Source organism: Piliocolobus tephrosceles, chromosome 3 (genome assembly GCF_002776525.5).
Source record: "Piliocolobus tephrosceles isolate RC106 chromosome 3, ASM277652v3, whole genome shotgun sequence".
NCBI classification, from domain to species: domain Eukaryota; kingdom Metazoa; phylum Chordata; class Mammalia; order Primates; family Cercopithecidae; genus Piliocolobus; species Piliocolobus tephrosceles.
The window spans coordinates 82286123-82299874 of NC_045436.1; the positions used below are offsets into that span (position 1 = coordinate 82286123).

General features: G+C 38.3%; 2 protein-coding genes across 3 annotated transcripts in view; one reads left to right on the plus strand and one right to left on the minus strand.

Moving 5' to 3' along the window:
- Positions 1 to 870: 870 nt before the first annotated feature.
- Positions 871 to 2054, minus strand: LOC111548003 (spidroin-2-like). The gene has a single exon (XM_023220156.2). It carries the CDS (start codon positions 2052 to 2054, stop codon positions 1095 to 1097), a length of 960 nt encoding a protein of 319 aa, XP_023075924.2. The 3' UTR covers positions 871 to 1094.
- The window catches only part of NFKB1 (nuclear factor kappa B subunit 1), a 131066-nt gene continuing 118669 nt past the window's right edge, over positions 1356 to 13752 (plus strand). For both annotated transcript variants that reach the window (XM_023220099.3, XM_023220100.3), the window contains exon 1: positions 1356 to 1810. The gene's annotated coding sequence lies outside the window, so the exon portion shown is untranslated. The remainder of the gene's footprint in view (positions 1811 to 13752) is intronic.

Sequence of the window (13752 nt, forward strand, 5' to 3'; positions counted from 1 at the left end):
TTCTTAAAAAGTCATTGTGTTCAGTCTTTATGGATCCTCTGAATTGCAGCTGCTCAGCCTCCAGGAGCTAAATGAGATGGCTTAAAGGTCAACTGTTGGCTGCCTCCAAGGTTGCCCCGGAGGCTCATCTCATAGGCAATCAAATGGATCTCTGTTTTTTCTTTTGGTTGTGCGTGTAATGTGTGTGGTTTTTTTGTGGTTTTTTGTTTGTTTTGATTTTTGTTTTTGCCAGAAAAACACTCCACCAAGAAGGTTTTTATAACCTAGTGGAGAAGGAGGACGGAGAGTGGGCACAAAAGGACTAGGATGAACATGCTATAAGGAATCTAAATGACACTGCAATATTGCCTGGTAAGGACCTGATTACTGATGTTTTAAAGCTAAGCTTTCAGTTGTCACTCGACCCACTAGTGAAACAATGAGCTCTAAAATATATGTTTCGGCTCAAGATTTCTTATGTGGGGAGGTAATCCATCCCAAGGTATCCTCAACCTGTGCCTAGTACAGCGCCCAGCACGAAAGCAGCTCAGATGCCAGTGAACGGTGGTCACTGGCAGGCCTGTCAATGGGTGCCAGTAGCGATCTCTTCAGAGAAAAAGAAAACTCCCCTCTGCCAGATCAGTATTTTATGAGCTATAAACCAAAACCATTGCTACCACCATCACTATAATTCTATCCACAGTAATTATCATAAAGGCCTAACAATGCCTTGAAGATGAATATTCTGAGTAACTGCCCTATAACGAGGATATTTAAGACCGCACCAAAAACCAGTAGAGGGTTATACTTTACTGGACACAAGTCGGTCATGATAACGAAATTCTAGTTTAATCTGTGAAGAGATTTGAAGGTAACTGAGACACATTTAAATGGAATATACAGATGAGCTTTATTTTTATATCTGGCATGCTTGGATCCATGCCGACCCTCCAGCTGCTCGGGCCTGCCCTTAGGGGCTATGGACCGCATGACTCTATCAGCCGCACCGCCGCCACCGCCTCCGCGCCGCCTGTGTTCCCGGACCATTGGGCCCGGCAGGCGCTTCCTGGGGGCGTCCCTACCGGCTCCAGCCCTCCGGATTTGGGAGCGCCCGGCTAGGAAGCCAGAGTCACGCCGGGGACCCCGGCGTCCAGGCCGCCTAACGCGCGCCCCTCGCCCGGCGCCCTGAAGCGGCCCCGAGAGGCGGGAGCCGAACCGAGCAACGAGGCCGGGCCGGGGGCGCACGGCCCCCAAAAGTGCGGGCTTCCCCCACCCCCGGCAGCGACCCCACCTCCCGCCCCCGCTGCGTGCGCGCGTGTGTCCGTCTGTCTGTATGCTCTCTCGACGTCAGTGGGAATTTCCAGCCAGGAAGTGAGAGAGTGAACGAGAGAGAAAGAGAGAGAAGTGCACCAGCGAGCCGGGGCAGGAAGAGGAGGTTTCGCCACCGGAGCGGCCCGGCGACGCGCTGACAGCTTCCCCTGCCGTTCCCGTCGGTCGGGCCGCCAGCCGCCGCCGCCCTCGGCCTGCACGCAGCAGCCGGCCACACTCCCGGAGCCCAGCGCCGCCGAGGCCGCAGCCGCCCGGACAGTAAGGCGGCGCCGTCGCCGCCCGGCCACAGCGCGCCCTGCGCTTCCCTCCGCCCGCGCTGCGGACATGGCGCGGCGCTGACTGGCCTGGCCCGGCCCCGCCGCGCTACCGCTTGCCCCGACCCGCACCCGGGCCCGCTCGGGCTCCGGCCGGCCACCGCCTCTTCCCTCTCCAGCCTGCAGGCCCGCGCCGCCCAGGAGGGAGAGACCCGCGCCAGGAGGCCGAACGCGGACTCGCCACCAGGGTAAGCCAAACTCGGGCGAGTGGGGGCCCGGCAGGGGACGCGTGGCTCGAGTCCCGCCACCCAGCTCTCCGCACCCCCTCCAGCCCCACTCGGACTTCCTCATTCCTGCGCTAACCGCTGGGCTAGACCGTGGGAGGAGGTTGACAGTAGTGAGAGGCACATGGGATTGGCGACAGCGGGGTAAGGCACATCCGGACCTCGCAGGGGCTAGTCGGCCGGAGGGCCGTGGCTGCCCGGCGCTCATTTCTCTTCACGTCCCTCCGCAGGGTGGGAACGCGAATCGGAGGGGAACTCTTACAAACTTTTAAAATCCCCAACCCTAGCCCCAGCTGGGGGGTAGTGAGAAGGTTGAGGTGCGCTGCGGCGCGGAGGAGAGAGGGAAGGTGGTTGGTGCAGTGCAGAACCAGATTTCACCTAAGGGCGTTCCATGAAATGAAAGAAGAAGTGCTTGTCAGTCCTCTTGGCAGGGAAAGCCCTCTCCAGCTCCCCAGAATTGTATAGGAGAGTCTATTCATCCCTCCCCTACTTCTAAAAGAAGTCTGGCCCTCTGTCTGTTTTTCTCTCCCTCCCCCCACCCCTCCGTACACACACACACACACACACACACACACACACACACACACGATATAATCACCTGCTATAGGACTTGATTCTGATCCTCCGGGGCCTGGCATTTGAGAGACAAAATAAATTACCTAGTTAGATACTTAGAGCACTTTTTAGACTTGATTATGTAAAACTCTTGGACAGTGCCACCATGCATTATGCATGACTTCTGAAACAAAAATAATGTAAAAACAAAGCCTATCCTAAGTGTACGTTTTTCTATGGTCCTTAAAAACAGACACCAGGGAATGTTTGCCCTGACTTACTGGTCTATCCTGAAACTGAAATGGGACTTAATGATATAGGATTTAATTATCAAGATTTGAGACATTTTCATGGACTTTGTTAAGTAGAGGTTTTCAGCATTACAGATTATGACATAACCATATTTAACTCAAGGATTTTGTTATAAAGCTTATAATCTGAAAAAATGCTTATGGCATTACTAAAACATTTAATAACTGGCATCAAAATATTCTACACACTGGTGATCTTTAGTAAATACTAAAGGTTAGGGTCAAGATGTTCAATAATTTTTTTCTAGCGGAATCCCACAACTGAATATTGTCAAGCAGTTTGAACTGCATTCGTGTTTGTTAAAACTTTAAAAGGGAAACTTAAAATTGAAGTATGTTGTTTTTCTGATTTTAATATTGTGCTTTCTAGAGATGAATCCTTTTACTGCTTGAGGCATTATGGGAATTATGTATTTAAATGTATGTTTTTAAATCTGAAGCAGTGTACTTTTTTGAGTTTGTAAACTTGGGAAGACAGGAAATGAAAAGATATATTTCCTGTAGAATTTTACGTTCATGATTTAATTGAATTGCTGAAATGAAAAGAACATATACGATGAATGGAGACTTGGAATCTGAGATTATTCATCCGTATTGATACACCTGCAATTCCTAAATGCCCTCCCCTGCTTGTTTAGATAAAATGTCTTCCTGGGCTGCAACCTACTGGACAAACTTGAACACAAAGGAACACACGTTATATGTACATTTAATACTGGAACCAAAAAGCTGCTTGCAGTGAAAAGCAAACCACTTCTAAACTCTTTGACACTTTTTAAAGAAAATAGTATAATCGTTTTAGGGGTTGGTGGTGATTTGAAAATCTTTTATCTTTTTTTTTGAAATTTCGTTCTTACGTTCGGCATTGGCACTCACTTGTGCTGAGTAAATGCCCCTGTTTTTCAAACCCAGATAGTAAATACTGGGGTATATATACAAAAATAGTCCTTCCCCTTTGTAAGCATTGCTTTGATCTTTGCACTTCCTTTTTACTCTACCTCTTAAACAAGATCTGTGATGACTGAGTTGATTAAAGTACAATTAATCTTGAAATAGGAAGAATTTTAGATTTAGTGATCATATTCCTTACATTTCTGTTATTACTGTTCCTGGAAACAAATTGAAGTAGTTTGAGAAACTAATATTTATGCAGGTTGTTTTAGCTACACTTTTTGACTTGCAGATAATTGATTAAGTAAGTTACTACCTTGACTTTCAGGGATTGCTCATTGTGGTAGATACGAGGTCTAGATAGGGAATTGGCAGCTACATGAATGTTGGACTATCATTCCATCAGCAAGACCTTATTTTTACCTAATTTATGAGAGGTATTTTCTCTCTTCAGAAGAGGTGAAAGTTCTGGCTTCTGGGGGGAAGTGGTTACTTCATAACCTTCAATTGGTTTGAACTTGGGAGAAGTAAGAAAAGTAGTCGATATTTTCAAACAATAAAATAATTGCATCTGAGTTGCTGTATGGATTTTTCATGAAGTACTAAAAAATCTCATCTTTTTCCTCTTCAGATCTTAGTAGATGTGCTCTTCTGAGCATAGAATTGACTGCAGTAGGAAGTGTATCTGGAAATGCACAGTACTGTTGTATAACCAATAGAGTAAATACTCAGATTATGCGCTTCTAGTCCACAGATTGATCAGAAATCACATTAACAGGAATGGATGGCTATGAATGAATGGCTATGCAAAATTTCTCATTAACCTTTTTACTTTTAGTAGGAAGTTTGTTTTATTCGGTTGGTCTCTTGGTTTTCGGTTTACAATGTGAATTGTCTACAGTAGTGGGATTGTTATATTAGAAGAGAAGGAGAAGGAAAAATAGAAGTTAGTGCTAAAGGATATGTTAAGATATGCTGCTCCTACATCTACATTTGTGTCTAATCAGCGTTAATTGATGACTACGTCTTGGTAACCAGTAGACCATACTGGAGCAATTTACTCTGCTTTTTGGGAATTAGTTCTCATTTGCACTCTTGCACCTTCCATGAATATTGAACTGACTTGCAGTGTTCTTAGAGGTGAGCAGTAAACCATCAAGAGCTTATGATATCTCTTTGAATTCTGTCACTACTTTGGAGACAGAGAGTTTGGAAGAACTGAAGGTACTCAGCCTCAGGGAGAAAGGTTTGAACATTTTGGCATAGTCCTACAAGTCAATTTGGCTCTTTGACTGTGAATTTTTTTTAATCAAAAAAGATTAATATTTGAAACCACATAATTGGGTACAGTTAATAGTTCTGGTAACATAACCAAGCCTTTTATCTTTGTAATATTTCATTAATTAGTATCCAGTGCCTCACTTTTAGAAGAAAAAAAGAGAAAAAAGTAGTTAACATTCTTTTAATGATGATGAAATTGCTTCATACTTTTGGTCTCTGCTGTATTAGAGGTTGTTCCTGGGTGCAAATTAATATACTGTCTTTTACATTTCCGGAAGTTGTTGACCTGGCCTAGAAGATCAGCCAGCAGTTTAGAAAATAAGTTGTGCAAATTGCATTGTTTCACCTCAAATAATTTAAAGCCTGACAGTTCTGTACAAAATAAGAGTTACATAAGATGTGATTTGTTAAAGATTATAGAAATCTCAGAAGATAGATTATGGATGAAAATGTTTGTTTAATTTTGAGTACTACTAATAAAAATAGTGCATTTTACATTTTAAAAAGAAAACAATTTTTATTCTCTCATATTTTCTGTGGTAACTAGTACAGATTTAATTATCAATAATACAAATTTCATCTGCCTTAATTTATTGCCTGTTTTTGAAATTAGAATAATGATATATTTGGTTTAATTATCCATTACAAATTGCCTTATTATTTTTCATTCATCTTTCACCATTAATCCAGAAACCTTAAAATAGCTTTTCTTTTGACCCATGCCTTCAGTAGATATCAACAGACTTGAGTTCATCTATGGATCCTATTAGTTTAAACTGTGAAAAATTTTGACTGCTTAAGCTTTAAAAAAGAATTTATATACTCTATATGGCGTATTCTTTAAAATAGCCAAAATTATTTAAAAAATGAAATAAAAAGAAAGGAAAAGCTGTTCGAGAGAATCAAATTCTCTAGTTCAACTAAAAAGAAATAATATCTAATCAATACTGACAAGAGAAATAGCTGATGCTTAATATTGTACTTTTTGGTACATAGTAAGCAATCGGTAACTGTTTAATGAATGAGGGACATGAAGTTGTTGCAAAATTATTTTGTTTTTTTAAATGGACAGCCATCTTCTATAAGGAACAAAAATTACGTTATTTTGCTTTGCCTTCTGGAAAGAAATGAACCCAAAATAGTCCTTGAGTCCTAGATATTATGGAAATCTTATCTAAAGACCACTTGAAGTTTACTAGAACAAATAATTTATTAAAAAGTACCTGGCGCCTTCCAAAAGGGGAACATTTCATTCTGAAAGAGGCATTTATAAACTAGAAAGAAAAATGCCTTTTAGTTTCAAAGTTTTAGAGGCACCTGAGCAAGATAGTAAAGTAATTGGAATGATAAAAGGTGCTTGTAAAATTGAAAAATGTAACTTTTTGGTGAAATTAGAATTTCTGTACACTCCATTGAAACTGTAATGTCAAATACTAATACCTCCAAAAAAGAATGCCACAAGCACTGGTTGGTAGCCTAAGAATTGTTAACGCTTATCTAAATTAATCAACTAAAAAGTTAAAACAAAATATGTTATTTTGTTGTTACCTCTGGAATTAAACACCTATCACCCATAAATCTGTAAATGTTAAAAGTTACTAGATGGCAAACCTCAGGAACAAGCAGCCAGTTTGCAGGGTTTACTGTACTTTCCACTTTCATACTTTAATGATTTTTGCAACACTGTAGAAGCTGGGGCCTCATCCTGGCAGAGTTTGTTCATTATTTTTCAGTTGTAGCATTTTTTAAAAGTTGGCCTTGAATTTCTGAATTGAACCATTTATTTTTTGTGGACACAATTTTTTGAATGAAATATACCATTTAGACTAGAAAAGAGCAAAATGCCAGTACTCTCTGTCCTAGTGTCATTGTGCCCCTGGGAGCCCTAACGCAGTCCTGTGGGAAAATAACCATTTTATTGAGTGCTGCTCACTTCAGTTCAGTCTGCTTTGCTGCCACTTAGTTCTGGATCTGACCCTGATCTCCCCTCACATCACTCACAACAAACATTCAAGTTTAAAAATTAATTTAAAAGTTAGTTACATGTATATATGTAACTAATGTGTATATTAAATATACTGATATATATTGGTTACATATATAGATACGGCAACAACCAAAAAGGTTATATATATACATATTTGTAACTAATATGTATATTAAATATAATGATACATATGTATAAATATGTATTTGTAACTAATATATATTAAATATAATTATATTAGTTACAAATTAAATATAATTATATTGGTTACAAATATGTATATATAATATTTTTTGTTGTTGCCAGCAAACTGAGGAAGAAATTAAATGTTAACATATATAACAATTGCACTGTAAAGCCGTCATTATTGAAAAGTACTCTGAAGATTAATAGTGGCAGTGTTTGTTAAAATAATAAAATAATCCAAGCACTCTGCCTGTGACTTTGCCATGAGATGGCTTCCAGAAAAAAATAAATTTTTCTGTGTTCCCTTACGAGTTCAGTCTGCAGCTTCTGGGCACGAAGAGAAGCATAAACAAAACAAACAAGGCTCTAACTTTGTCATAATCCTTACTCTACTAGTAGAAATGTATGAACAATTCATACGTTTCATATTGGAAAATAAAGCTATTAGATTTTTCTTTGAGATGAACCTTTTTTTTTTTTAATTTTAATTTTAACTTTTTTTTCAGTAGAGACGGAATTTTGCTCTGTTGGCCAAGCTGGTCTCAAACACCTGACCTCAAGTGATCCACCCGCCTCGGCCTCTCAAAGTGCCAGGATTACAGGAGTGAGCCACCTAGCTTGGTCAAAATGAACTTTTTTGATAAATGAGGCTCACTAATATTTCTAGGATTTACTTTTCACTAACTTGAACTAAAGAAAGTATAAGACCTGCATAAAGTTGAACATACCTCTACAATGTCCCATTTTAAAAAGCAATTTGTTTTTATGAATTTTGTTTCTTAAAAACAGCAGTTATTTCAAAAAGTTATTATTTTTATTATGTATCATATCATTTGGACTGAAAATACTATACCATATTTCAGTGTTAGGGCACACCTATCCCTCTTTATCCCAGACATCAATTCTACCATATAACAAGTATGTAAAAAAGAAAACATAAAAGTGATGACAGACTCCCTAATCAACCTATGTGTTGGTTCTAAGCCCAAGCCTGCAGTTCATTTAAATAGTGAAAATAAATTACTTAATTGTCTTAGAAAATATGTCTTCCATGACAAGAATTTTAGGAATGAGAAAATAACTATTTTTGGATGTTTTAACAATAAAACTCAGTTTTATCGATATTTGAAGAACCCCTTTGTCTACCAGTTCTTAAGTATAGGCTTATTTTGTAGGATTTAACCATGTATTGGTGTTTGATTGTTAAGACTTGATTTATAACCTTCAGTGTCTTTCTCTTTTAAATGGGATATGGACTTGGTAATGAGGCCAGAGGAGAATACCTTACAATTTATAGTATCTACTTATAATACAAGAACCTTCATGATTTACAAAATTAAAATGATGATAATGTGGAACGATGGAAGAAGTATGTATGGGTGACTATGTAGAGGAAATTAGAAGTAGAAAGCAATGTTAAGAAGTTAAGAATTGAAATTAAACTTCATTTTTTGCTCAGTTGCATAGTCAGGAAAGTACTTAAATCACAATTGATTTACATAAAATCAAAACTGAAAACTGAATATATAATCTAGGAAATAGGAAAAAAATTTTTAATGTGTTCATACTGCTAATTTCAAACCAATCAGAAAACCTGGGGAACTAATTTTCAGAGGAGATGGCTTAAAGTGAACCAAAAATATAGCCATTTCTCTACCCTATTCATTTAATGCATTCATTTATTATATTGCTAATACATGATAAGGTGTATAGGTCAAGTATCATTTGTATATGTGTATGTGATTTTAAACCTAAGAGTCTTTTGAAAGATGGGTCAAAGCAAAGGATAATGAAAGCATAAAGATTTAGGGGGAAGAGTCCTCTATAAAAATTAAGACTTAAACTTTGTTATCGACTTGAATGTGAAGATAGAATAATCTAGAAAGTGAATGAGAATTATAAATACAAGTACAAATCGTATATCTCATGGTTGAGATATGCAATGAGATAAATTGTATATCTCATCTAATGTGGGGTCATAATGAAAGGAGTAAGAGAGGTTGCCCTTGGATAGAACCTTTTGGCAGACATTTCATAATGGATTATCATGTTTTTGCTAAACTGATAAGAATGGACATTTTTACCACATTATGAAGAAACACTTTAGAAGTCAGTTGCAATCAAGCAAATATAAGTACCTGGGAAATTAAAATCAAAAGCATGGTAGTCCAACAATAGTCAGATGCATTTACTCACTCTCGTACCGTATCATAGCATTAATTTGACATAATATCTTTATGGGGTCTCTTTATATATTTATTTGACTTCCCATTTAAGACATTTAACCAAATTTAACAAGCAATCCTTAGAAACTTTAAAAATATTTCCTATTTTAAACCATTACATAATCTTTTACCCTGCAGTTACAATTCTTTTTATGATGGGTGGGGAAGTATCCCATTTCTCTTAGAAAGTCTCCTATAATAGCCAAATAGGAGTCAGTCCAAGTTGCTTAGAGTGGTAGTTCAATCCTGTTGAAATAGATGACTTTTGGAGTAATTGTCCTATGTTTACTAAGTATCTGTTGAACTGTAGGAGTCCAGTCATTCAAGGTAAGCCACAGAAATCATTTTATTGATGAGGCATTTAAGTATCTTCACATCTATATGCCAATATTAAATTTCTCATCATCCCTGATCCCCACCCCTCTGTACAGATTGGTATCCCCAGCACATTAGGGAATGCAGTTGTTAGCTTGTTAGGGTCCATTCAGTAGATTTCCCATGCCAGAAATCTAGAAGCCCTTCTTACACATTGAGCTTTCTTCTTCAGTCAGTCACCAAGTTCTATCAACTCAGCCTCCTCATCTCCAGAATCCATCCCTTCCTCATTGAATTTCTAGATTTTATTTTTGCATTGTCTCCTGCTTCTGACCCATCCTTCATTTTGCATAATGGTCAGCTTTCTAAAGTGTAAATTGGATCATGTCTCTGCAGTGAATCCCAGTTGTCTTCACATGCTGATACCCATGTACCTCACCCCCTTACTCCCTCCCCTGTTCCCCAACCATCCCCTAATCTCAGATCCTCCACACCAACCTTCACTTTCCTACTCACAGTTTCTGCCTTTGAATACCTTTGCTTATGTCCTCCCTGTATGAGAAGTGCCTTTTCTTTCCTAGCCATCCTGCTAACTACTAAACCCTTAGGCGTGGTTTGAGCATCACCATTTCTCTCACTTGCCTTTCTGTTTTCTCCCTCCCCTCTCCATAAAGAGTTATGTGGCCCCATTCTGTGTTCTGAATTCCTGTGGGTCCTAGAAAAGAAACATCTTGAGGGCAATGAGTTCATCTTATTTACTTTTTATTTGCACAGCACCTGGTATGTTTGCTGAATAAGTAAATACTGAACAATATATCAAGAGACAGTGCTGCCAATTAACTGTGTGGCTCGGAGCAAGTTAATTAACTTCTCTGAGTCTTATTTTTGTTCTGTAAAAAAATGAGGTTTGGCCAAATGAGCATCTCTCTCTAAAATTATGTGTTTCTTTGATATAATTGTATTAATTGGAAGACTTCAGATTTTCTTGTCATATTGAGATAGGTCAACTTAAGAAAAATGCATGTGAGTAAGTACCAAGCCAATTCTTGATTATCAAGTTCCTCAAATAATATGAGGAACTGCCCATTTTTTGGATAATGAGTTACAATTTTTAGTCTCAGTATAGCTTCTTTTTCAAATCCAGATGTTTCTGGTGTTGAATTTTTTCATTATTAACCAGTCTCTCACATTCATATTTCTCCAAAGAAATTTATGGAAAGCATGAGACAAAAATTGAATATAAAGTTTAATATTTAAATGCTGGATTGATTCAAGGTCTCACTAATTATATTTGGAGGGAGAAGAAGGGGAGGTGGTGGTAGTATGAGATGAATCCTCCTCTGTTCCTTCCTAGAAGGAACACAACGTCCTACATCAAGAAGAAAGACAGAAGCATATCTTGGAGATATGAAAAGAACCACCTGGTAAACCAAAAAGAAAAAGTCAGCCTTTGAAAAGCAGGATTAAAGATGAGGAGGGGTGGGGTAGTGGAAGCATTGCTTGTTTATAGAAGCTCTTCTATCTTCGCATAGTATGATTTTGTTGTTTTTATTATTTTTTCCTTCCCTTTTTTGACCTCCAGCTTTAGCATAGTACAGTTGACAGAAATTATATATGTTTATGGTATACAAGATGACGTTTTGGTATACATATGCATTGTGAAATTATTAAATCAAGCTGATTAACATAAGTAGGGTTTTATTTATTTAACAGTGATTCATTTGAATATATGTTGAGTCCTTTCTTTGTGCCAGACACAGTTCTAAAGACAAGGCATACAGTGCCAAACAAGACAGAAATCCAGAAGTTCATGGAGCTTAAATCAATGTAGTCTTTTCAGTTTTTAAAATTTTCTTGCTGGGCATAGTGACTCACACCTGTAATCCCAGTACTTCGGGAGGTCGAGAAGGGAGGATTGCCTAAACCCAGGAGTTTGAGACCAGCATTGACAAAATAGCAAGACCCCGGTCTCTACAAAAAATTTAAAAATTAGCTGGGCAACGTGGCACATGACTGTGGTCCCAGCTCTTCAAGAGGCCGAAGTAGGAGCATCACTTGAGCCTGGGAGGTTGAGGCCTCAGTGAGTGGCGATTGTGCCACCGCAGTCCAGTCTAGGCAACAGAGCAAGACTCTGTCTCAAAAAAAGAAAAAAAAAAAAATAGAAAAAGAAACTTTTTTTTTTACATTAGCCTTTTTTAAGTTAAAGAATCCCATAGCTAAAAAAGTACACAAATATTAATGCTGCAACTTTAGAGATTTATCTCAAGGTGAACACGTTTAACCTAGTTGGTGGTCAAGAAATAGTACACTGGCAGCACTGCAAAAGCATCCTATCTGTCCTTTCTTAGTTAGGACCCCTTCCCTCCACTGTCATTTAAAAGATTTCACGAACAACTTTTGGACTATGTGTATGTCAATTCTATGACTCATATATATCCACATAGACAATGAAGCATTGACTGAATGAATTCATTATTCCAAGGTGCTAATAATGAGCTTCACACCAGTGGGAACTCTGCTGTGTCAGGTGGGCCCTAAGGTCAGTTCATTCCAGATATTCCTCACTAAACAAAATACTGGTTTTCCTAAGTTGTTAGTAAAAAATATAAAACTGATTACATTCTCATTTACTTATTATGAATTTAAAAGTAAATATTTTGCTTAATACCAAGTAGCCAGGGTCACTGACAAAGAGACATGGGAGAAAGAAGTATTCACATCTGATGTTATCAGACAGAGAAAAGAGAGTAGAGTTCACCTATTTCTCCCCACTCATTTTATACATTGACATCTGTATGTGTGTTGTTTTGTTTTGTTTGTTTGTTTGTTTTGAGATGTGGTGTTGCTCTGTCATACAAGCTGGAGTGCAGTGGTGCAATCATGGCTCACTGCAACCTCGACCTCCTGGTCCCAAGCTATCCTCCCACCTCAGCCACCCAAGTAGCTAGGACTACAGGCATGCACCACCACGCCTGGCAAAATTTTAATTTTATTTTACCTTTTAAAATTTTTGTAGAGATGGGGTCTCCCTATGTTGCCAAAGCTTGTCCCCAAACACCTGGACCTCCCAAAGTGCTGGGATTATAGGTGTGAGCCACCACACCCAGCCATGTGTACGTTAAAAGAGTTTATCTGTATGAGTGGTCAGTGTAGAAAGGGCTTCATGGAGCCTGATTTTGATGGCATGCAAATTATTATATTTGTGTATATGTAATCAGAAGGCCTTCGCCGTGATTATTTCTTCAAGGGAACCCTTTGTGCCTCCAGGGTGATTGTACCCATGTTCATAGGACCAAACATTGCTGGTTCACATAATGACTCTTTTTCTTTTAAAACATAAAGAACATATTTTTATGGATTTTTGAGGATTAATAGAATAAAAATCTAAAATAAGTTATATTCAGATTCAAGAGAACTAGATAAGTTTCTCTATATTTGAACAAAAGAATACTAGTCTCTTAATTCATAATGCATGAGGTCTACTTCTTCCTCAGTCTGAAAATATGAATATTCCAAAATGGTACTCAAGGCAGAGGCTACATATCAAAATTAAAATCCTGTGATACTATGTTTTTAGGGAAGAAGAAATCTGTAGCATTAGAAATGTAGACGCAAAAGGTCAGAACAAAGTCCAGTATGTCAAGTCCCTTTTTCGTGCCATCTGAATGAAAGACCTCACACCATGAACAGAGGTACTGAAGCGGTTTTTATGTGGAAATGGTAGGCAGCAGTATCTCAGGAGTGACTTTAATTATAACATTTAAGGTTTTATCTAACTTATTATAATCTTTAAAGAACTTCTCTAGCTCTACAAGTTTATTCTTGGCAGAGTTTGTCCTAATATAGTATTAATAAAAATAAATTTTACTTAGAGTATGATATAAATTACTCTTAATTACAATATAATTTTTAAATGCTCAAAACATCTTTTGATCTTATGAATTTCATTCCACTATGATTAAGAAGACAACCATAGGCAAAAATTTGTTTTTTTATGGAACACATTGGAATGCATTCTAATCACTTCTCTAAGAAAATCCCTGTCCCCCATGATTATAGTGAACATGATACAGCAAGAATTTAGATGCTTCTTTCAGGGGGGTGAGGTTGTATATTCTATAGTCTATTGATTCTAAGAGGTACTTTTTTCTCCCC

Coding starts and splice junctions, on each gene's coding strand:
- LOC111548003 (XM_023220156.2), bottom strand. CDS start 2,054: ATGAGCGCCGGGCAGCCACGGCCCTCCGGCCGACTAGCCCCTGCGAGG.